Source organism: Copidosoma floridanum, unplaced genomic scaffold, assembly GCF_036245765.1.
Source record: "Copidosoma floridanum isolate Cflo_tuat_1 unplaced genomic scaffold, Cflo_Japanese_pri ptg000011l, whole genome shotgun sequence".
NCBI lineage: Eukaryota > Metazoa > Arthropoda > Insecta > Hymenoptera > Encyrtidae > Copidosoma > Copidosoma floridanum.
Window position 1 is genome coordinate 9,867,104 of NW_028321888.1, and position 22,632 is coordinate 9,889,735.

At 38.2% G+C, this 22,632-nt stretch overlaps 1 protein-coding gene across 1 annotated transcript; it reads left to right on the plus strand.

Annotated features, from left to right (window-relative positions):
- The first annotated feature begins 20,606 nt into the window (after nt 1-20,606).
- Nucleotides 20,607-22,632, plus strand: beg (malonyl-CoA-acyl carrier protein transacylase beg). The gene is made up of 2 exons (XM_014353504.2): nt 20,607-21,612; nt 22,028-22,632. Exons 1-2 carry the CDS (start codon nt 20,822-20,824, stop codon nt 22,470-22,472), a joined length of 1,236 nt encoding a protein of 411 aa, XP_014208990.2. The 5' UTR covers nt 20,607-20,821; the 3' UTR covers nt 22,473-22,632.

Here is a 22,632-nt window from a genome sequence, read left to right on the forward strand (position 1 = left end):
GTTCGGGTCTATCTCTACCTGATGAAAACCAGAAGTCTGATCCAAGGTACAGGAGTATTTACATCCACCTAGCTGATCCAGAATCTTAATTATGTTAGGTAGAGGATACGCGGATGCAATTTTTTTTTTTGTTCAGAACGCGGAAATCAATAACTAATCTCCATTGTTTCTTTCCATGTGAGTCGGGTTTTTTGGGAACTATCCATACCGGCGAGTTGTAGGGGGATTCCGATTCTTCGATTATGTCGTTATCTAATGAAATTTGTACCTGTTTCTGGATTTCTTTGTGCAAATAAGGTGAATGAATATCGATATTGTTTTATATTAATAGGTAAGTTATCCCAGGTATGAATTAGATGTTGAACCTTATTTGTTTGACTTAATTTATTCCGAATTAAATGAAACTGGTATGGGAAAAGTGTTACTAATTGAATTACATGATTTTGTTCCTCCTCATTTAGCTCAGCCAAATCCAAGGTTTGTACTATCGCAGATATTCTGTTTTGTTGATCAATCTTTGCTTATTTCTCAGAAATTCCTTTTATGGAACGAACAGGTATAATCGTGTTATAATGTGCTTCTAAAGTTATCGGGAGAATAGTAAGGTTGATGTCCTCAGAGGTAGTGTTTATAATTGAAGAGGTGTGAGTAAAGGGGGTGCGCGAAATAATAAAAACGAGTATTACAAGTTAGACAAAAAGTTTATTTAAGAAAACTGTCGACCGACGTAGAACACAACAGATACAATTTACTGACTTTACAGACTTACAACTGACTTATCAGACAGAGACAATGAAGCTAGAACCGACGAGAGGTGTGGAAGGCACGGTGGCTTACACTGTACTAACCACAGGGCCCGCAAGTATCACCTTGCCTGTGGCGCTGTCTCACATACTATATATACAGCCTATTGAAAAGTCGTACATGCCAACACTTCCTTCCGACTCAAGATATCTAAGTATATTAGACAGAAATTATAATTTAAAACAGATAAATAGATAAATAAATGTGTGTTCTTGACTCGGCTCCACGGCTCTGGAAATGCACCCAAGCAGTCCATGGCTCCTTTATCGCCTATCTGAAACAGAGACAACTTATTAGTTACCAGTCAGAGTCGCAGAAGCTGTTCGCGATTCTGCTAGCAAATTTTTCATGAAGCTCGATCGGTAGAGGTTTTGTAAATATATCGGCCATCTGTTCTTTAGTATTCAGCCATCTGACGTTTACTCTACCATAACTTACACATTCTTTAACATAATGCTCATGAATTTCAGTCATATGTCTTAATTTACCACTGCCTATAATTTTAGCATTTTGCTCAGCTGCCTTATTGTCGCACCATAGATCTGCCGGACACAAAGTATTATTCAGTATGATTTTAATCGAATTATCAACTGCCATCAGTTCTCTACATGCTTCACTCAGTGACACATACTCTGCCTGACATGCTGACAAAGACACATACGTTTGTTTGTGAGTTCTCCATGCCACTGAGTCTCCAAAGATTTTAATTACGTAACCACTTGTGGTCAGAGACCCTTTACAGTCGCCAAAACTGGCATCGGAGAATGCTTCCAGCCCTTGCTGCCTTCCACAATATCTTAGACCATAAGATTTGGTCCCTGCCAGATACCGAAACACTCTTTTAACCATATTCCAGTCTTCGTTAGTCAGACTTATTTGATGCCTGCTCAGCACATTCACTGCATAGCTTATATCCGGACGTACAGTATTGGCAGCATATAATAAGCTCCCAACAGCCTCCCGGTAGGGAACGCTTTCAGTCGATCTGGACTCATTCAAGTCAATCTGCCTTTCTGATTGCTCTCTTTGTTTTCTTTGTTGATTTAACACGTGACCTGTGACCATAGGAGTTTTCACTGGCTTAGAATCATCAAACCCAAACTTTTTAAGTATCTTGTTTATGTAATTGGTCTGGGTTAAAGTTAGAACTTGGTTTTCTCTGTTTTTTCTGACTTCAATGCCTAAAAACGATTTAACTTCTCCTAGGTCAGTCATTTCAAACTCACTTTGCAGTCTTTCCTTCACAGACTTCAATTTGCCAGAATCATTACTTGCTATAAGCATGTCATCAACATAGAGAACCAATATCAGGATTTTATCTGCCTCATGCCAAGTAAACAGGCAAGGTTCCAAGATATGAGATCTCAGACCTATTTTCGGTGCTGCCTCAGAGAATCTTTCATGCCATTTTTTTGGACTGACTTTAAGGCCGTAGAGGGCTCTCTAAAGCTTGCATACCTTGCTTTGCTTTTCCAGATCGGAACAGACCAAACCTTCTGGTAACTCCATATATATATCTCGTCGTCAAGAGTACCATTTAAAAATGCCGTTTTAACGTCAAGCTGACATGTATCTAAATTTAATTTATTGATTACAGCCAAAGCAGTCCTTATTAAAGTCAGTCTGGACACCAGGGCGTAAGTCTCCGTAAGATCATACTCATTTTTATCTTTAAAACCCCGTATTACCAGCCGTGCTTTGTGTTTCTCACATCCTTGAGCATCTACCTTTTTCTTCAGAACCCATCGAGAATCGATGATATTCAGACGTTTACCATTTACCAATCCTGCAGGTCTGTTTACCAACTTCCAGACTTGATTCTTTGCCATTGAGTCAAGTTCTTCTTGGATGGCTTGATTCCAGCCTTTTTTATCCACAGCCTTCATTGCTTCTTTATTTGAAGCTGGATCTTTATTTATTTCTGCCAGCAAAGAGTGGTAAACTAGATCTTCCGCATAAATGGCTTTATTTCCTGACGTTTCAGTATCACCGTTCTTAAAAATTAGGTCTTTTGTTAATTCTTTCCCGAGAGCTAAGCCCGCAAAGCTGACGTCCTTTACACGACTTTCTTGGACCAAGTTGGCCTCCATTGTTTCTATCAGCCTTTTCGGCCTTCCTCTTTTCCGTTGTAGCACCGGGGGCGCTTCCTCCGATGACACTGTCTCTTCTCTTTCCTTTTCGAATTTTAAAAACCACTCGTCTAATTTAATATCTACAGTCACATTTTCCCAGTTTTTAATTGAATTTTTATCAAAAACGTCTCCATACACAAAAAGCTCGTTAAATCTGACGTCCCGACTTTCATAAAACTTTCCTTCGTCCGGACAAAGCAGACGATACCCTGTCGGCGTGTATCCTACCATAACTGCTCGTTTCCCTTTTGCATGGAATTTAGTTTCAGTGTTTCTCTGAACTCTCAAATACGCGATGCAGCCGAATCTTTTCATCTGACTTAGGTCTGTCCTTTTATTCGGAGCCAGCTTCATTAAAGGGATTTCCGTGTTATTTAAGCGATGCGGAGTACGATTGTACGCAAATACAGCTGCGTTTAGTGCCAAGTCCCACATGTTTTCCGGGAGTCCCGAATCACATTTCAGAGCTCGGACTTTCATTTAAATTGTTTTGTTCAGCCTTTCTGACGTGCCATTATGTTCAGGGGTATCCGGACAACTCAGTTGGAGTTCAGCTCCAAGGTCATTTAATATTTTTCGCACGGAGCCTCCCGTGTACTCGGTACCCTGATCAGACCTCAGATAACACACTTTAGCTTCAAACCCGAGAAGGATTCTACAGCCTTTAACAAAATTATCTAAACATTCACCCGTATCACTTTTGTTTTTCATCGGGTAAGCAATTGCAAATTTGGAATAATCATCAATAAATACCGAAATAAATCTGTATCTTTTTGGGTAAGAGGGTGGATTAATAATTCCCATTGTATCTGAATGAATTATTTGCAGAGGTTGGGATGCTCGTTCGCGTACCGAAGGGAAAGGCAGTTTTTGGGATTTTGTTCTTAAACACACATCACAAGTCTTAATCACATCATCAAATACGGCTTCTTTCAGACTTTTTACTTCCGGATGGTTTTTCTGCAGTTCCCTTAGATACCCCAACGAAGCATGGCCCAGTCTGACATGCCACAGCATGGCCCCATTGTTATCTTTGAATTTTTTATAATTTTCGCTAAACGGACTTTAAATGTCTTTTATTTCTTCGGTCAGGAATTTTCCGACTTCATGAAATTTTCTGTCATTTATTAAAAATACATCTTCAAAACTGTCATTATTTAATTTACCGACCGAACTCTCTGAATTTTCCGACTTATTATTTAGTTTTATATCTGCAGTTGAATTTTCAGGAATAGTGTGTGCTTTTGACTCAGCCGTCAAGACTTTCATTCTTTTGTTGTCCGACTTAACAAATTCAACCATCCAATAAGGTTTTTCATATATTCCCGATCAAGTCGCGAGCACACACCACTCCCTTCAACTTAACGTCGTTATTGCAATTTTTAAGCAGCAAATTTCCCACTCCCTCCGTTTTCAAGTCTGCGGATGAGTCTGAGTTTGCACATTTTATTTTACCAATTTTGTTTCTGTCAATATTTGTAAATAATTTTTCTGACTTTGCAAAATGATCAGTAGCTCCCGAATCAGCGACAAATTTAATTTAATTTTCTCCATCCGATTCTGAATTATTTACCCAACCTGCAGAGTTTGAAAACAGAGTATTGGGGGGCTCGATCAACGTCAGAGACTCACCTTTATTTGACCCTGAAGCATCTCGTTTTCCCTTTGTCTCCCGGCCCTGGTCAGAAACTTTCTGCCTTTTGGGATCTTTTTCGTCCCTGACGTTGCTAGAGTCCCTTTTTTGCCCAAAGTTTCGGGAATTGGAGCGGCCTCGGCCACTGCCACGGCCACTGCCGCGGCCACCTCGATTCCCTCGACTTCCACGGCCTTGCCTTTTAAAATCCCATGAATCAGACTTATTTTGCTCACCACATCTCGGGCAGCTTCTCTTGTGAGCTGGGATGTCATACACGAACGTGCCACACGTGTAACACTTCTTGAGTCCGGTACCTGCCTTCGGACACTTGTCAGCCAAATGGTCCCAGTCATCACAGTTGAAGCAACGGAGACGGTCCTGGGGCCAAGAGGCAGTCAAAGCTGCCCTCGTGAAATAACCTCCAGTGGCTTCTGCTAGGCCTTCTGACTCGACCTTTAACATGTACGACATGAGGTTTTTATATGTCATACCCTTTCCATCTCTGCTTTGCATTTAAAGCGTGAAGTCTGTCACCTGCGCGCTAGGTACCGCTCCGATTACGGCAGTATAAAAGGCATCTCGCTTTTCTTCTTCAGAAAAGGGACCAGACGTACTTATAGTCTTATAATTTCAGAACAGTTCCTCAAATTTTTCTAATAATTTGGCAACCGATTCTTTCCCTTTTGTAAGATTTAATTTTATGCAATTTTTTTTTTTTTTTTTTTTTTTACGAATCGCGGCCGTCGTAAGAGGCGTCTCCCCCTTTTTAAGTGATTTAAACCTCCTGCCTTTCTTCCTCTGCCTTCCTTGCCCATTCTTCCTCTGCCTTCCTTGCCTCCTCGTTTGCTTTCTCCTGCCTTTCGATCATCTGACTAATCGCGGCCATCATCGAGTCGAACCTAGCCAGGATGATGTATTCTGAAAAATTTTCATTTTTCTGTTTATCTGCCATATGCAACTTTGTTTTGCTGAAGTTTATCCATTTATATTTGTTTTCAATGGTTTGCACTTTCTTTACTTTAAGTTGGGTATTTTCCGGTGTGCGCGACGGGGAAGAGGGGGCTGCTTCGTGTACAGACTCATTTCCGCCTAATTTCTGCCAAAGATTTTCACTGTCTACATTTATCTCATCAAAGTTTCGGACTTCTGACATTTCGGACTTTTTCTCATCTGACGTTTTAAACACATCGACCGACTTTTCAAATAACCCGGGTTTATCACGAGCAGGTTCCTCGCTTTCCCCGTCTTTCCTGAATAGATTTCCTGGCAACGTCACTTTGCCTTCCTTTTTACAAATAAATTCAATGATGTATTTGTAATCGTCACCGATCAGGTAATCTAAAACAAAAGACGGACATTGTTTTCAGGGAGTTAACTAGAAATCGACCGAACGCAAGCCGAATCTAGTCAACGTGGCCCGAAGCGTGTTCTCGTGCTCAAACACAAAGCACGATTGCACGCTGGGCACTCACACAGCCGCGCGCGACCGAACACAAGTCTAACGTGACTGTTCGAGTCACACGGAAAATAATTTCGTCTACACACCTTTGGCGGGAATATCCCTTTGCCCGACACATGCCATTATTCCCCTTTTATCCACCAACAAGATGGCATCTTGTTGTCACCCCTTTGACTTGACTTGGGATGAAATTCCCCGACATATTCTCGACAGAGCATTGATAGTTTGCTCGTCCAAAAGAAAGAGTAAATATTTCAAAATATCAGCCTTTTCTGACTAAATCTGAAAACCGCCTTGAATATTTATTGCCTAGAGTTCAATTAATTAAAAGCACCGGGAAAGGACATTTATAATTTTCTGCTAACACACGTTCAAACTTTCCCAGTTCAGACATTTATATTGTAACGCGCACGCAACAGTCGAGGTGACAAGAACAAGAGACGCGAGAAAACACGAAAACAAAACATAAACGGCCTCGTCATATATTTTCAGTCAAAAAGCCTCGCGTCATCACGAGAGGGAGAGAGAGAGACCGAACTCTCTCCTCAGCCGCAATCTGTTGTCCCCCTCTCGATCCGCCCCGCTCTTGCATGTGCGTGTCGCGCTACCGAAAAAAACAAAGTGTTGACCTACCGCTGATCTCGGTTCTGGCGTCCAAAGTTGCTTTCCTATCCTCGACTGGCGTCGACAACGCCTGGTCGACAACCAACTCGGCCTGGTCACCAGGGGTCACGCTCTCGGCCGCTTCCTCGATCGGACTCTCTTGTCCATCCTTTGCTGTTTCAGCCCTTTCCGCCATCCTCCCTTTTATCACTCTCGCCCACACAAACAAAGATCACGCGCGATGGAAGCGAGTCTGGGGCCCGTAACCTGAAGAGGTGTGAGTAAAGGGGGTGCGCGAAATAATAAAAACGAGTATTACAAGTTAGACAAAAAGTTTATTTAATAAAACTGCCGACCGACGTAGAACACAACAGATACAATTTACTGACTTTACAGACTTACAACCGACTTATCAGACAGAGACAATGAAGCTAGAACCGACGAGAGGTGTGGAAGGCACGGTGGCTTACACTGTACTAACCACAGGGCCCGCAAGTATCACCTTGCCTGTGGCGCTGTCTTACACACTATATATACAGCCTATTGAAAAGTCGTACATGCCAACAATAATAAAGAAGTTTGCTCATCCGTCCACGTTTTTGACAAGGCATTTGCCTGTATACACATCAGGTCCAGCCTCCAATTTCAGCAGATATCCATCTTGCCTAGTTGTATCATAAACGTAAGCCTTGCATGGAGATTTGCTTTTAGCGGGGAGTTAAAATAAATCATGGTGAGTAGCGAAATCTATCGAGTGTGACCCGATTATTAATCTTCTTTCTGGGGAAGAAAGCTCAGCTCCGTGTGTCTCTAAAAAGCTTACCCCTAATATACCATCAAAGGGCAAGGGAAAATCGTTAGATACTACATGTGCCAAGGTTTTCATGTTGTTAATAGTTAGTTCGACTCGACCTAAGGTTCTCACAAGGCCCTGACTACTTTCTAATAGTTCAAAGAATGAATCATGAAATATTGTAATATTTTTGGTTAATAATTTTTGTTTGATGATGTTGAGTTCAAAACCGGTATCAATGAGGAAATGGGACGAATCAAAACTTAGTTCGGAGCTTTTTATAAGTATTGTAGGGAGTTTTGACCCCTCCATTCTCCTAATAGCGATCATGGCTCGGTTTTGTGCGTGTTTGGTGAGATTAATACTGAGATTGATCGAGCTTAAATTCTCGTCGTTGGTTAGTCGTTTTTGCCTTTGTGATTTAAAACATTCGTTACAATTATGCCCCCAAAGGTTACAATAGTTGCAATAATTATCCTTACATTCTTGCGTGAAGTGTCCGATCCTATTACAATTATAGCAATGACGATTTGATTTCAGTTCTTTCTTATAATTATTGCAGGGAGAATTATTGTTCAGCTGGTTACCATAACAATGACAATTATCAACGGGCAAGGATTGATAGCGTTCCTTATGACCATTATTCACGTAATAAGTCATTCTGTTAAAAGGCTTATTCCTAGTGTCTAGTGCGTATTTACGCAATTTCCATATTTGGTTTTTAGTGTGTTCAATCTTTTTTGAAAGGTTGATAACGGTTTCTAGATCAAGAATCGCATGATCTAACATTTGGAATTGAATGTCCCGGTGCAAACCTAACTTGAATCTTTCCACAGCGGTTTGAATAGCTACTTGCGTCATCATCTCAACGGCTTCAGGGGGGCTATCGTCAACAATAAGACCAATCTCGGTTTGTAAAATTTTGGTAATTCTCAGTCCATAGTCAGATACAGGTTCCTGCATCCCCTGGACCGTACGAGATAACTCCACTTGCAGCTGTGTTAGACTTATTGGTGGGGAAAAGATCCTTTTAAGCTCAGTAACAAATTTATCTAAGTTTAAAAAGCTTTTATACATTAATTGATTACTGGCATTCCCAGTAATTTTAGATTTAATAATTTTCCCAAAAAGATCTTTTTCCTCCAGGCTTACATACTCCTCGAGGGCTCGGCATTCCCAGACAAAGATAGTAATCGAGATTTCCCTATCGTTAAACTCAGGAATCAGGTTGATTAATTCATTTAATTTTTGGAAATTCCCCCTGGGTTCAGCAATAAAAGGTTTTATGGACATAGTTTGATTGTCGGTTGTATTGTTAGACTCAGTCCTAGAATGGTCAAGCTGTAACTTTACAGGGTTAAAATCTGATGGAATTTCTTCCATTATAAGCTCTACCGTCTATTGCCCTAAGGATGCCATATTTATATTCTAAGGTGTACTTATCGGACGCTTGAGAGTTTATTGGTCTAGTGTTCTTGTGTGGGGATCGCCGCTTGTGTTATTTTATCTATTTAATTAATAAACATAGCGGCCAGTAAGCGCCCCGGGTTGTGTGGGGATTGGCGCTTGTGTTATTTTATTCATTTAATTAATAAACAAAGCGGCCAGTAAGCGCCCCCGGTTGTGTGGGGATTGGCGCTTGTGTTATTTTATTTACTATATTGATAAACAAAGCGGCCAGTAAGCGCCCCAGGTTGTGTGGGGATTGGCGCTTGTGTTATTTTATTCATTTAATTAATAAACAAAGCGGCCAGTAAGCGCCCCCGGTTGTGTGGGGATTGGCGCTTGTGTTATTTTATTTACTATATTGATAAACAAAGCGGCCAGTAAGCGCCCCGGGTTGTCTGGGGATTGGCGCTTGTGTTATTTTGTTTATTTAATTAATAAACAAAGCGGCCAGTAAGCGCTCCGGGTTGTGTGGGGATTTGCGCTCGCGTTATTGTTTAATGTATTTTATTAATTATTAAAGCTTGTGATACTGCTAATGCCCATCACCAAACTGTAAAGAACACTTTCTAGTTACGCTTAACTTTTTTTATCATTTGATACTTTCTTCAAACAAATAATGCAACCAGAAAGCGCCTCGGGTTGTGTGGGGATTGGCGCTTGTTATTTTATTTTTTTAATTAATAAACAAAGCAGCCAGTAAGCGCTTCGGTTTGTGTGGGGATTGGCGCTTGCGTTATTGTTTAATGTATTTTATTAATTATTAAAGCTTGTGATACTGCTTTTAGGCGCGTTGAGTTATTGGGTTAAATAGCTTAGGATTAATTTATCAAGTTATGGTGTATGAAATGTTGTCGAGTTATCTGGGGTTTTGCGTCTTGCTCCATATAGCCAATTTGAATTTCCCGTAAGTTTGCCTGTCACATTTGAGAGCACTGAGCAAGGCTTGATGCTCACCAATGCAACCTGGTACTTCAACATGGTCTGGGGATATTGGCGCTGGACCTGTTAGCGCAGTAACGTCTAATTGTTTATTGCCTGGAGAAAAAAAAATGTCATACTCTATGTCTTCCAGTAAAGAAGAATTGGATTTTTTTTTGTTAGTGTTTAACCACAAATATGTAAGAAAATACCTTAAGCTAAATAAGCAGTTGCCTTTAATTATTTATGAATATTTTAAACCTTCACCGATTAATTATTTAGTTATGTTGCAGAATTCATCGTATTTCATGCATCTTTAAGAATTTCACAATATCTATGATTTTCGTCATCGAATTCCTAACAACATATTCACCATCTCAAAATTAAGTTTTGTTACTTGATGAGGAAAACATTTTTCTCTGACCGTTCAACTGTATATCGAAATTGAAAATGAACTACTTTGGTTATTTGAATATAACACCGAGAAAAAAGTGGTGTTAGTACAGTCAACAAAAAGCATTATATAAATTTTCTAAAGAATAATTGGTATTTTTTTAATAAATTATTTTCAAACGAAATGAAAAATTGGTATTACACAGGTAATCGATAGTTTGTTTTAACAATTTACTTGCCACTGTGGTAGCATTACTCTATTAAGGACGTACATTCATAGAGATATTATAAATCTCTATAACAATAAATTTATAATATCTCTATGCGTACATTACAGTTAGAAGAGAAATGTAGAGAGTGCAGTGAGGGGGGAGCGAGCATGCGACAGCGCCGGCAACTGTTTTGCATGCATTTGTATACCTGTATATAGGCATCTGACACTGTTTTTTCTATTTAGTTGCAAAAATAATTTGTCGATCGCTCTGAAAATTGATTAAAATACCAGTTTTACGGTATTGCGTCATGCAAAAAAAATAGAAAAATTCTACATACCGTTTTCTAATAAATTCCATTTGTATGTGACTCCTCTATAAATTTAAGGTCCACGTAACGTTACGTGTTCAACTAAATTGAAGTTTTTTCAACATTCAGTAACTAAAAAACGGTGTTGTGAAATGGTCTTAAATTTGACATGGGACTTTCTAACATTATTACGAGCATCCTGATGAAATTTCAGGAATATTGTAACTAAAACGCTATTTGCGATGAACGCCCTTGAGCGCAATTAATAATGATAAAAAGTAGAATATTTAAACGTTTGTATATAAAAAATTTTATTTTGTTACTTGATGAATTGCAAATATGAAAGCCAATTTAAATGATATTTTTTAGATAAACAGCATCGACGCTCGTACTAAGAACGTTGTAAAAAATTATGTATGTTATAAAAAAAAAAAAATAAAACAAGAAATGAAAAAAATAAAATAAAATAAGAAGTAAAAAAAAAATAATACAAGAAATTAAAAAAAAAAAGAAAAACAAATAAAAAAATTATAAAGGAAATTAAAATAACAAATTAGGGGGTATTAATGGGTCATGGGACCCACGGTAAGAACAAAGTTCTTTAAATATGTGATGAGTATCGACACAATTTCTCAGGTAACAAGGGAGTCGCCAGACCCACAGGAAGAACGAAGCTCCGTAAACGTTAGTACTGCATTCATGTTGTTTACTAAAACAAAAACTTGAAAAACGAATAAAAAAAAAACAAAAACAATAGATTAGTACTCACGATGGTTGAACTTCGTGAGAACGTCGTGCATAAATAGAGTACTTTAATCTTCAACTCGATTCCACATGTTTTTTTTTTTATTTTTTTTTATTTTTTTTTATTTTTTGTATTAAGTATTTAGAAAACAAATACAAAAACAATTTATCATAAATTGAATGTATTATCAGTGAATGCATGTAAAAATGGAATATTTCAGTTACGAACCACACCATAAGTACATGAAATCAAGTTTCTATAGACGGGAGCGCTTGTAGCAGAGTGGGTGAGGTAATGGACTCATATGCATGAGGTCGAACGCTCAAATCTCCTTATTGGAAAATGTTTTATTTTTTTTTATTTTTTTTTTTTTTTTTTTTTTTAAGAATTGTAAAAGAAAAAAATTCAAAGTGAAATAAGAATTATTGTGTGAAAATAAAATTAAAGGTATGCAGAAGAGTACGAGACGGTTGGCAGATATACATATATAGTGGGGAGAGGGGAAGTGTATAGAGAACAGTCGGTGAGGGGGACGGGGTAAGGGGGGAAACTTGAGAGGAAGAGTAAACCACTTTCGTTTAAAAAAAAAATCTGTCGGTTTTAAAATTCAAGCCCCCCGAGTAACGCGACATAAAGAACATCGTTCTAAAAAGAGGAATTCTGATACATAAAATAACTACAATTGAAGCAGAAGTACAGTCTCTCATGTAAGTCAAGGTATACTGGAAACTGTCAGCAAACGTTGTGGAAATAAAGAAACATTTCATGTTTAAGACGTAGTTAACATTACTAAAACATGCAGCTATGAAGTTGTAATTTACGCACTACTAAAGTATTTCCAAGTTCTCATTTTTTATGACATTATCATAGAACAATTTTCAAGAACAACGAATAAGATGAAAATACTTACGTGCATGTGTGTGCATATATATATGTATATTGATGCAGTGTGTGAAGACTTACCATCACCGGACTACATCGTGAACTATTCTAAAGCTCAATCGAAGTACCGAAGATTTCGTTACGTTAATCGAAAAAAAATTAAGCACGCTCATATTTATTATCCTTTGAAAAAACCTTCTCAGTGATCTGGATTAGTCTTAAGGGTGGATGTGCAATTTAAGACACCCTTTGAGAAGTTAGCTACGGGTATCACAGTGCGGCCAACGTAGTGTAATGCGGGAAATTTGAAATTATGAACGCGTTAAATTTAAATTTTTCTGCTGAAACAGTGTATTTTTAAAATGTGCGGTTGGAAATTGTTCTGTTGATACTTAATTGAATTTGTTTATTCTTTTTCAGCGCGATCAAGCGAGCGAAGCTCGCGAGGGCGCAAATAATTTTTATTCCAGCAAAAAAATTCAAATTTGTCACGTTTACAATTTTGAATTTTCGGCGCCACGGTATGTTGGCAACATTGCGGAAACTAGCTAATTTCTCAAAGGGTGTCTTAAACTATACTTTTACCGTCCAGCAAGTGATCCAAACGGAGAATAAAAGAGAATGTAACCTAAAGTTCCGACGCAGCAAAATACAATAGGTGTATTCAGTCACAGTCACTGTAGACTGTACCCGCAAATAAAAGGGTCTCGCAAAACCGAAAATGAACGTTCCATAATCAACAAATGTGAGAGTCAGTGGTGGGTAGTGCGTGTATCTAATGTCATGTAGTTAATTAATTTGCAACGTGTCGTAAATGTATATATGTAATGTAATTTTAGGAAGCTATGGGAAGTCGAATAGCCGGTGGCTAGTTGTCAGGTTGCTAGGCACTAGGCAGTCCTACTTCTACCTACCGCGTTCAAAGAGAAGAGACCAGGACGCTTATGTACGGCAGGATGAAGAAAGTCTCGTCTTGAATGAGAACAAGAATTCTCTCGTTTATTAAATACTAGCAGCCCCCCGTCTCGGCTTCACCCGAGACTTACTAAATAAAACACCGTAGTGTGTTGACATGTAATGTGAAACATTTTCAGTTAGAAATTTTACACATATTCCTGATACATCTCAGAACAAAAGTCTTCTTATTAAAAACATAGTTTTTCGGAATCCATATAGTTTATTTGGTCGAATAGTAAGGTGTAAAAATTCAAAAAAATAATTATGCTGAAAAGTACCGTGCATTCTTTATGCCATAAAATAATCGGTGGCCATAAGAAGCCATTGATTTACAGTTTCTCCCGTGTAATTCACGAAAATGGCTATTTTTTAAAGCTGTTAAGATTATAAACCCCCAAAAAATTTAGATTAAAAAAAAATTTTTTTCTCACATTTCACAACTTCATTTATTTATTACCAGAGCAACAAAGTCCTGGACCTTGAAACCTACATTTTTATTGCCACAAAAACACACATACATTTTCTACTCATTAAAAAATGCTGTGAGGGTACAATGAAAAGCTGATCTCTCAAGTAATGGACTCTTTAGTTGTCGATTTTGACGCTGCTGTTTCAATCTCGATTAATTTTCTGCGTCAGTTTCTTGACGACTAAGTAAAATTGTATTTATTAGAAGTTTTTCTTCCAATTCCCCCTCTTGCGACTTTTGACATGCTTAAAATTTTTGTGACCCCTAAAAGCTGTTTTCTGTCAACTTTGTTAAGTTCTTATATATTTGTTGGCAAGGTAGTTTGACGTCCGATAGCCCTAAAAAAGACCGGTAAGCTTCTTAAGTTAACTCTTTCTTGACTGCAGTTAACAGCAGTTGTGACTGCCTGGATACCTCAGGGTGATCTTCTCTGGCCTGCTGTTGAAAACCCAGACGGGTCATCAGTCACGGGGTTTTCCAGCCTTGCGAAGAACAACTCCGCAGGTGACGTCTGCTAGTGAATGGCTGACTTGGTTTAATAGTGCCCGTCTTTAGTTAATATAGTCTTTTAGTCGACGAATCGCTTCCGGAAATGGTAATAAAAATGTATTTGCTGGCAAGGTAGTTTACACTTGGGTAGCCCCTAAAAAACCGATGAAATTGATGGTTAAGTAGGGAACGTAAATACTTATAATGGCCCTAAAAAGTGCCAGTAGTGAGACTTCCAGGCTATTCTTTATTATTATTCCTGATGATGAAGAGCTAGCTACGGGTTGCTTGATTCTTACCCTTGGAGTCTTGATGTATCGAGACTGTGATGAAGGGAGGTACGCCACTGACCAAAGAATATCTCGTCTCGGGTCATTCCCCGGATAACCAACTGCTCATCGTTAGACGGGAACATGTGGGTAAGCGTGTTGGGGACGCGACGACCAAGAAGGTAGCCGTTGTGGCTGCCCGTGCCCCTCAGAGCTGTTTTCCTTTGCTTACATTTGTAGCCACAAATTCTCTATCTGCACCAGGTAGGATGGTGGGACTGCCACACAACTCTGAAGAGTTGGTGCAGATTGTGCTCTGGCTAGATATGTCTCCTGGTATTGTGGCAGAGACGGCATCAGTTGGAATAAATTATTTTGTTTTGATCACACTCGTCGAGATCCAGGGTGAATGGACACCTAGGTCCCTTTCCCCTTAGAGAAGAGTGTCGTCCGTAACCGGGATACCCAGCTGCAAGACTATTATCAGCATTCTCAATAGAGCTCGTTGAATTGCCGAAGCTCGACTATATGACTATGGAGACGCTCCAGCCTATTATAACCACACTTATTTATTTATGTTGCAGGTAGCTTTGATTTTATGTCGACGCCACCTAGCGGATTTTACTGAACTAAAGTGAAAAGCTGGCGTATTTTTGCAAAACTTTGAGCTTATTTATTGCTATTGTTGTTAAATTTTTTAAGATAAAAACTGTACTAAAACCATATAGGAAGCATCATGAATCAGTGTGCAAAATTTCAGCAAAATCGGTTCAGTAGTTTTCGCGGCGAGTGATTACAACGGTTTTAGCGACTTTGCTTTATATAATAGTAAGATAGTATATGTTCATGTGTCGAGCTGACACGAGCTATGAGTATAGCCCTTAGTCGTGGCGCAAGTAACGGACGGAAGTTATCTGACCACGCAGCTTTTTGATGCAAGCAAGCTAGAGGAGAGGTGAATTGTCCCTTTTCCAGTCCGCCGTAACGAAGGCACCACAAAGCCATTTATGACATGTAATTGATGTAGTACTAGGGCGCTACGCCCCCTGCGCGCTCTGCGCGCCAACCACCACATAATCCAGGCCACTTACTAGTCGCTTCATTTATTGATAAAGAGCATTAAATAATAAGGCAGATGCCAATCAGTACACAACCTGAAGTACTTATTAGTTGCTTTATTTATTAATAGAATAAATAAAATAATAACGCAAGCACCAATCACCACACACCCTGAAGCGCTTACTGGCTACACTGTTAAATAATTAAAATGTTAAGTAATACTATAACCCAATGACCTATATATTGGCCTATAACCCAATGACCCGGGGTGCTTACTGGCCACTCAATTAATTAATAAAACATTAACCAATAACACAAGCGCCTATCATCCGGTGACCCGGAGCGCTTACTGGCCACTCCGTTGAATAAAAGATTGTTAATCAACAACACAAGCGCGTATCACCCGATGACCCAAGGCACTTACTGGCCACTCTATTAAATAATACAATGTTTAATAAGAACGCAAACGCCTATCACTAGGTGACCTTATGGACCATTTTAGTAACGAATAAAAAATCTCGAGAAATTAATTATTAACACATCAAGTACTTTATGTCATTTGGTGATAGTGGGTGCGTACGGTAATAATTTTTATTTAATTAATTAATAAAGTTTAATTTTTACCGCGGGTACCCAAGATAACCGAGTGACACGGAAAAATAGGCGTTTGGAACGTCAACGTCTTCGATGCAATACCAGAACACGTGTCTAGCCAGAGTACAATCTGCTCCAACATTTCAGAGCTTTGTGGCCGTTTTACCATCTGGCCTGGTGCTGTCAGAGGATTTTCTACTTTAAATACAAGCCATAGAAGATAGCCCGTATAAGTGTGGGCAGCTACAACATCCTCCTTCTTAGTGGTCGTACCAACAGCATAACTACAGAGAAGGTATTCTCCAGGCCCACTTTCTCGACTTACGATGAGCGGTTGGTATGCATATTCTTTGGTCAGTAGCGTACCTCCCTCCTGTACGGTCTCCGTACACAGAGACTCCAATATTAAAAGTCAATCTACCCGCAGCTAGCTCTCCATCATCAAGAATACTAAGGAATAACTGAAAATATCACCACTGGCCCATTTCAGGGCCGTTATAAGTATTTACGTTCCCTACTTAACCATTTATCACATCGGTTCTTTTTAGAGACACCTAAGTTGAAACTACCTTGCTAAAAAATACATTTTTACTACCATTCTTGGCAACGATTCGTCGAATAAAAGACTCTGTTAACTAAAAAGATGGCCACTATTAAACTAAATCAGTCAATCACTGGCAGACTGGCAGACACGAGCGGAGTGGTTCGTCGCAAGGCTGGGAACCCTGGTGACCGACAACCCTATACTACCCTCTCGACTCATAAGCATTAAACCAGAAACCAGAAATCACTGATCCTCTCCAAGGTCTGCGCTGGGAGAAACTAACAGCTATGAAGGAAAAATAAACTTGAGCCAACGGCATTTGGAGATCTTATAGATGAACTCTTGACGAACAAGAGCACTTTTGAAAAATGAAGCTACGTTACACCTAAACTTTTTTATGGCTATTTCACGAAAATACCTTTTTTTAGTTTTCTTACTGATTCGCGAAAAGTTTACAACCGATCTTGTTGAAATTTCGTGTGTATGATGAGGGCTATAATACTCCTACATTTAAACTTTTCATATTAATTAGAACGCGACCCGAGTGGAAACTGTAATATTGTCAAACCTTGCTGAACTTAGCCTAACTTTGCCAAATTCTGCCTAACTCTGCAAAACTCTGCCAAATTCCAGCGATTCGGACCTTTAGCAAAGTTTTGCAGCGTTTGGCAGAGTTAGATAGAATTATGCAGGGTTAGGCAGAGTTAGGCAAGGAATGGCAGAGTTATTTAAGATTTGGCAAATATAGGCAGTAACTTAGAAATTTAAGGCACATTTTGGCGAAGCTAAGCAACTTTATGCAAAGTTACGCAAGGTCAGTCAGATTAAGCTGCAAGGTAAGTCAGGCTGAGTTAAGAAAAATGAAAATTAATAATATTAGAAATAAAATTATAACCACTAGATTTGTTTCATTAAGAGGTTCCGAGCGCTCGAAGCGCTCAAAGTGCTTTGAACTCTAGTCCGAACACGCGTTTTTGCTCCGATCGTTCCGAGCACTCCAACTGTTCCACACATGCTCATAATCAGGCAACCCAAAAAAGCCGTAAGAGAGCCAGCTATGAATTATCTTAACCTCTTGTCTGTAGATAATTTACTTACACTAGATGAAAAGTAAACCGGGCACTACTACAGATTTTTTGGGTCACTTGGGGCAGTTGGAGCGCTCGGAGCAAGACCGCGTTTCCAGGCTAGAGTTCAGAGCACTCCGATCGCTCCGAGCGCTTGGAACCTGTTAATCGAACAAATCTACTATATTTTTTAATTTTTATTGATTTATTTATTTATTACCTCGTATTGACTCCCTTCATGGAGTTGGAGGAGAGGGCTGGCGCTGGCTGTCACTTTCACACGAAATTTTATGAAAACTAGGGTATAGTGTCGCTGGTGCCTGCCACGGGTACTATTTGCTTCCATAAGATTTAACATGGGTTAGGGATATGAAATAAGGGCAGCACGATGTTTGCATGGAGCTAATAAATGTGTTAGATGGCGGTTCTGTAAGTGTAAATATAAAAAAATCCAAAATATAATACATGTAATCCATACATAAATAAATATCTACGTTCATACACTTTCACACAGAACAGCATCGCACCAAATGGGACTAGCACATATTTTTTATAAGTAAATGAAAAAACTAATCTTCTTTATGTGTATTTGAGGTGATTACTTACCAACTTTTTTTTAGCACTAGAAATAGAATTTTTATGATAGTTATTAGATATTTCTAATACTCTTTCTGAGACAGAAAAAAATTGCTTAAAAAAATAATAAACGTTAATAGTATTCATAAATGTACAAAGTATTCTAGAATTTTTTTTTTTTTTTTTTCTAGAATATTCTTAGAATAATATAATTCTAGAATATTTATTTTAACAAAAGATATACAACCAATAAATATTTAAGATAACAGAAAAGAAATTATTTTATTGTTGAAACTACAACTAACGATTGCGGTATTATAACGAACGTACGCAAAATTAATTATGAAAGTTTTTAAAAAGTTTTTTGTTTTTTATTAAAAAGCTTACAAAATCTAATAGTTTTTTTTAAATGCAGGACACACGCATGTTTCTTATTAAAATTATGTCGATAAACATCAGAAAACGCATTTAAATGTCATATAATAGAACCTTCTATGTTATTGAGATCTTGTATACTATCGCAATTTGATAAGATAGTAGAAGATATTTATGTATTACTAACATTAAATTAAGGTGCGCTAAGCATATTATACTGTAACCGGTATATTAAAGTTTGAAGATAATATGATTGTAATGTATTCATTACATATTTACTAATAGCCCAATATACCAAGAACCCTATGAAAATCAAATATATTTACTTTTATGTATGCGATCGCACATGCTATATAAAAAAAATGTTTCAAAATTGGGTGAATGTTTTACTATAAGTTTAATACATTGATAGAAGATAGTGTGTGTTCACTCCTGCGCGTGTGCATGAATTGTAAATTTAACTATTAAACTTTAGTCTAGAACTGTCATAACTTTGTTTAATTCTGCTTAACTTTACCAAACTATACCGAAAACTGCCAAATCTTGCCTAAATTTTCCAAATCTTGCATAACTTTGCCAAACCTTGACTAACATATGTTTGTTAAACTTTGTCTAACTTGGACAAACTTAGCTGAAATCTGCCAAACTCTGCCTAACTCTGCTAAAAGTCTGAATCGCCGGAGTTTGGCAACATTTGGCAGAGTTTGGTAGAGTTTGCCAAAGATTGGCAAGGTTTGACAGTATTACAGTTTCCACTCGGGGAGTTAATTTGCAAAAATGGCCAAAAACGACATTTTTTTGCGACTTGAGAGAAAACGGCTGAACCGACTGGAGCGTGGCTTATCCCTATCCAAAATTTTTTTTTACTTCTTTTTTAAATTTCATTTTTTTTACGATTTTTAGTTTTTTTTTTTGTGTAGGCGCAAGAAACCTGTTTAAGCCACATTAACCTTTTTTTGCGAGGCCGTTGCTGAACTGTATAGGTGTTTGAAAGTAGTACAATTTGTTACAAATACAAAAAACTAGCGATAACAATTTTCTCGTGCTTTTATTAATTTTTCGATCTAAAAATCATACCATCGATCCCTATCAAAAACTTCAATGCTGAATCAATGCTGAATCAACATTGATTTTAGCGTTGAATGAACGCTGAACCAACGTTGAATCAACGTTGATTCCATGAATGACGGAACACTGAAATCAGTCGTAATTTACATTGTTGATTCAACACTGATTCAACGTTGAATCAGCGTTGATTCAGCGTCGATCAAAACGTTAAAATTAAATTTTAAAAAATTACAAAGTAGTATAGTAACATTTGGGGCAGATATATTGACGTTTATGGAGGTACTGTCCGTATGGTAACACCAAAACAGGGGGGTTCAGTTAATTGATGTTAAACTATATTGAATACGCATTACATTTTTTTATTATTAAATTAACGTTTAAATAAACACTGATTTAACACTGATTCAATGTTGAATCAGTGTTTATTCAACGTTGAATCATTGTTGAATCAACAGTGTAAATTACGACTGATTTCAGTGTTCCATCATTCATGGAATCAACGTTGATTCAACGTTGGTTCAGCGTTGATGTATCGCTAAAATTAACGTTGATTCAGCATTGATTCAGCATTGAAGTTTTTGATTGAGATATTTCTCGAAACTTACAAGGACTGCCGACGCCCAGACAGGGCTGTCAGTGGAAGCTAACTAAAACTTTTTAAACTTCTAATTTTAAAAAGCAACTTTTGTCAACACCCCTGCGCTCAGAACTGCAGCGACTGCAGCGTTCGTGTTTGTAGCAGAACAGCCTAACTGTAGTCCACAATGTACAGTGTCAACACCCTTAGCCATATTTACATTGAACGCATTGAACATACTTCTTCAAGTTTTATAAACAAGCATGGATGTCGGTTAGATTATTGAACGTTAGTTTACTGGATAATAGTGACTTAAAACAATTATAAGGAGATTCGTAGTGTGTTTGCCGTATAGTTAGCTGGCGGGACCGTAATCAAGAAATATTTATATAACTACTAATACAGCATCATTTAGTCCTATCCAGATTTGCAAATAATAAGATGTGGCAATATTCGCCACATGTGTGGGCAATATTTAAGCCATCATTTTCAGGGGTAGTACGGGGTATACGTTCGCGGGGACTGTCATCATCATCATCATCATTACCAATAAGCAGCAGTGACTTTATTTACAAAGATGTGGAAACTAAAGATCAGCCAGAGGTTTCTAAACTGCTTGATGATGCTGCAAGCTTTTCTGAAATTGGGAATGCTGAATGGGCCACAACGCCCTACCCTGCAAGTGCGATGACAGATCCTTTGGCAGGCTGCTCAAAGCCCAAGGTCGAGTCGTCGGAGAGGTCAATTATATTGTTTCCTGGACAGGGTACCATCAAAGTGGGTGATGTCAAACCGTATCTTCGATTCCCTCGTGTTAAGGAGCTCTATCAGATAGCAAGTGATATCTTAGGTTACGACCTTCTTAAAATCAGTATGAGGGGCCCACAGAACGTGCTCGATCGAACAGAATTCAACCAGCCGGCAACCGTTGTCAGTTCCCTCGCGGCTCTCGAAAAGTTACAGGAGGAACGGCCCCGAGCCGTTGAGTCCTGTGTAGCAGTAGCTGGCTACAGCGTTGGAGAGCTTACTGCTCTCATATTCACTGGGGCCATGCCTTACGAAGAAGGCATCCGACTTGTAGGTGTCCGAGCCGCCTCCATGCAGGCTGCCTCTGAAATCACTTCCCAGGGAATGCTGTCATGTTACTGCACACCAACTGCAAAAGTTGGAAGCATCTGTCAGCAGGCTCAGAAGTGGGCAATGGACATTGGGGCAGCACATCCTATTTGCCAGTACTTATTCAGTTTTGTTTATTTATTTTTTTTCATTTTTTACTGATATGTTTTTTTTAATTATTTTATTAACGTCACAACATATCAAAGTCTCTAAGAGCTACAAATGTTCTTCAAGAAATTAATAGCACATTGTTTTCAAGAGTACATTAGTGGAGAACACTTCTATTTTTTTGTACATTACTACATAAAAACAACGGTAATGTAATTATATTAAGAACTAAACTAGATAAATTTCTCCTTTTGAACAAAAAAAAAATTACTTATGTTGTATTACAGCAATATTCTTTTTTTACAACAATATTCTTATTTCTTTTTTTGAAGATCAGTTATAGCTGCGGCAATTATTTTATTAGGCTCCGTTTCTCTTCAAATTAAATGATGTAATGGGTTTCATCTTTCTCATACCATTTAGAGTGGCAGTCTACATGTACACACAAGGAAAAGTTTTTGGAGGTTGCAGTGAAGCCTTGCAATACATTGAAAAAAATTGCCGTGGTCTTGGCTTACGTCATTTGAAAAGGTTACCAGTAACTGGTGCGTTTCACACCCCTTTGATGGAAGGTGCTTTAAAACCATTTACCAAGGCCTTAATGGACACCCCATTGGGAGAGCCAAGTGCATATGTCTATTCTAATTTCTCTGCCTCAACTTATACTAATAATGAAAAACTTAACAAAAAGTATTTAAGTCGCCAAATTGTTTCTCCAGTTAAATGGGAGCAAATAATGCATAAGTTGTACGAAAGGCCAGAAGGAACGCAATTTCCTCGAAGTTTTGACATGGGCTCAAAAGGTACCTTGAAGACTATATTGAAAAACATAAATGCTAAAGCTGCTGACTCTTGTTACGTTTATTAGTCAAAAACTATTTGTTATACTTTGTTTTCCTAATTTTAATAGGTCAAAATAACTTGATATTTTGAAATAAACAATATAGTTTTTTTAGTCATATTATTACGCTAAGGTTCAAAAAACCCTTGTAATTACATAACATAATTTTTATAACTTTTTAAAAAAT

What these genes read in the sequence shown, in the direction of transcription:
- beg (XM_014353504.2), top strand. Translation starts at nt 20,822, where the DNA reads ATGTGGCAATATTCGCCACATGTGTGGGCAATATTTAAGCCATCATTT. An exon ending in GCAGCACATCCTATTTGCCA is followed by an intron (nt 21,613 to 22,027) that starts GTACTTATTCAG and finishes CATACCATTTAG; the next exon opens with AGTGGCAGTCTACATGTACA.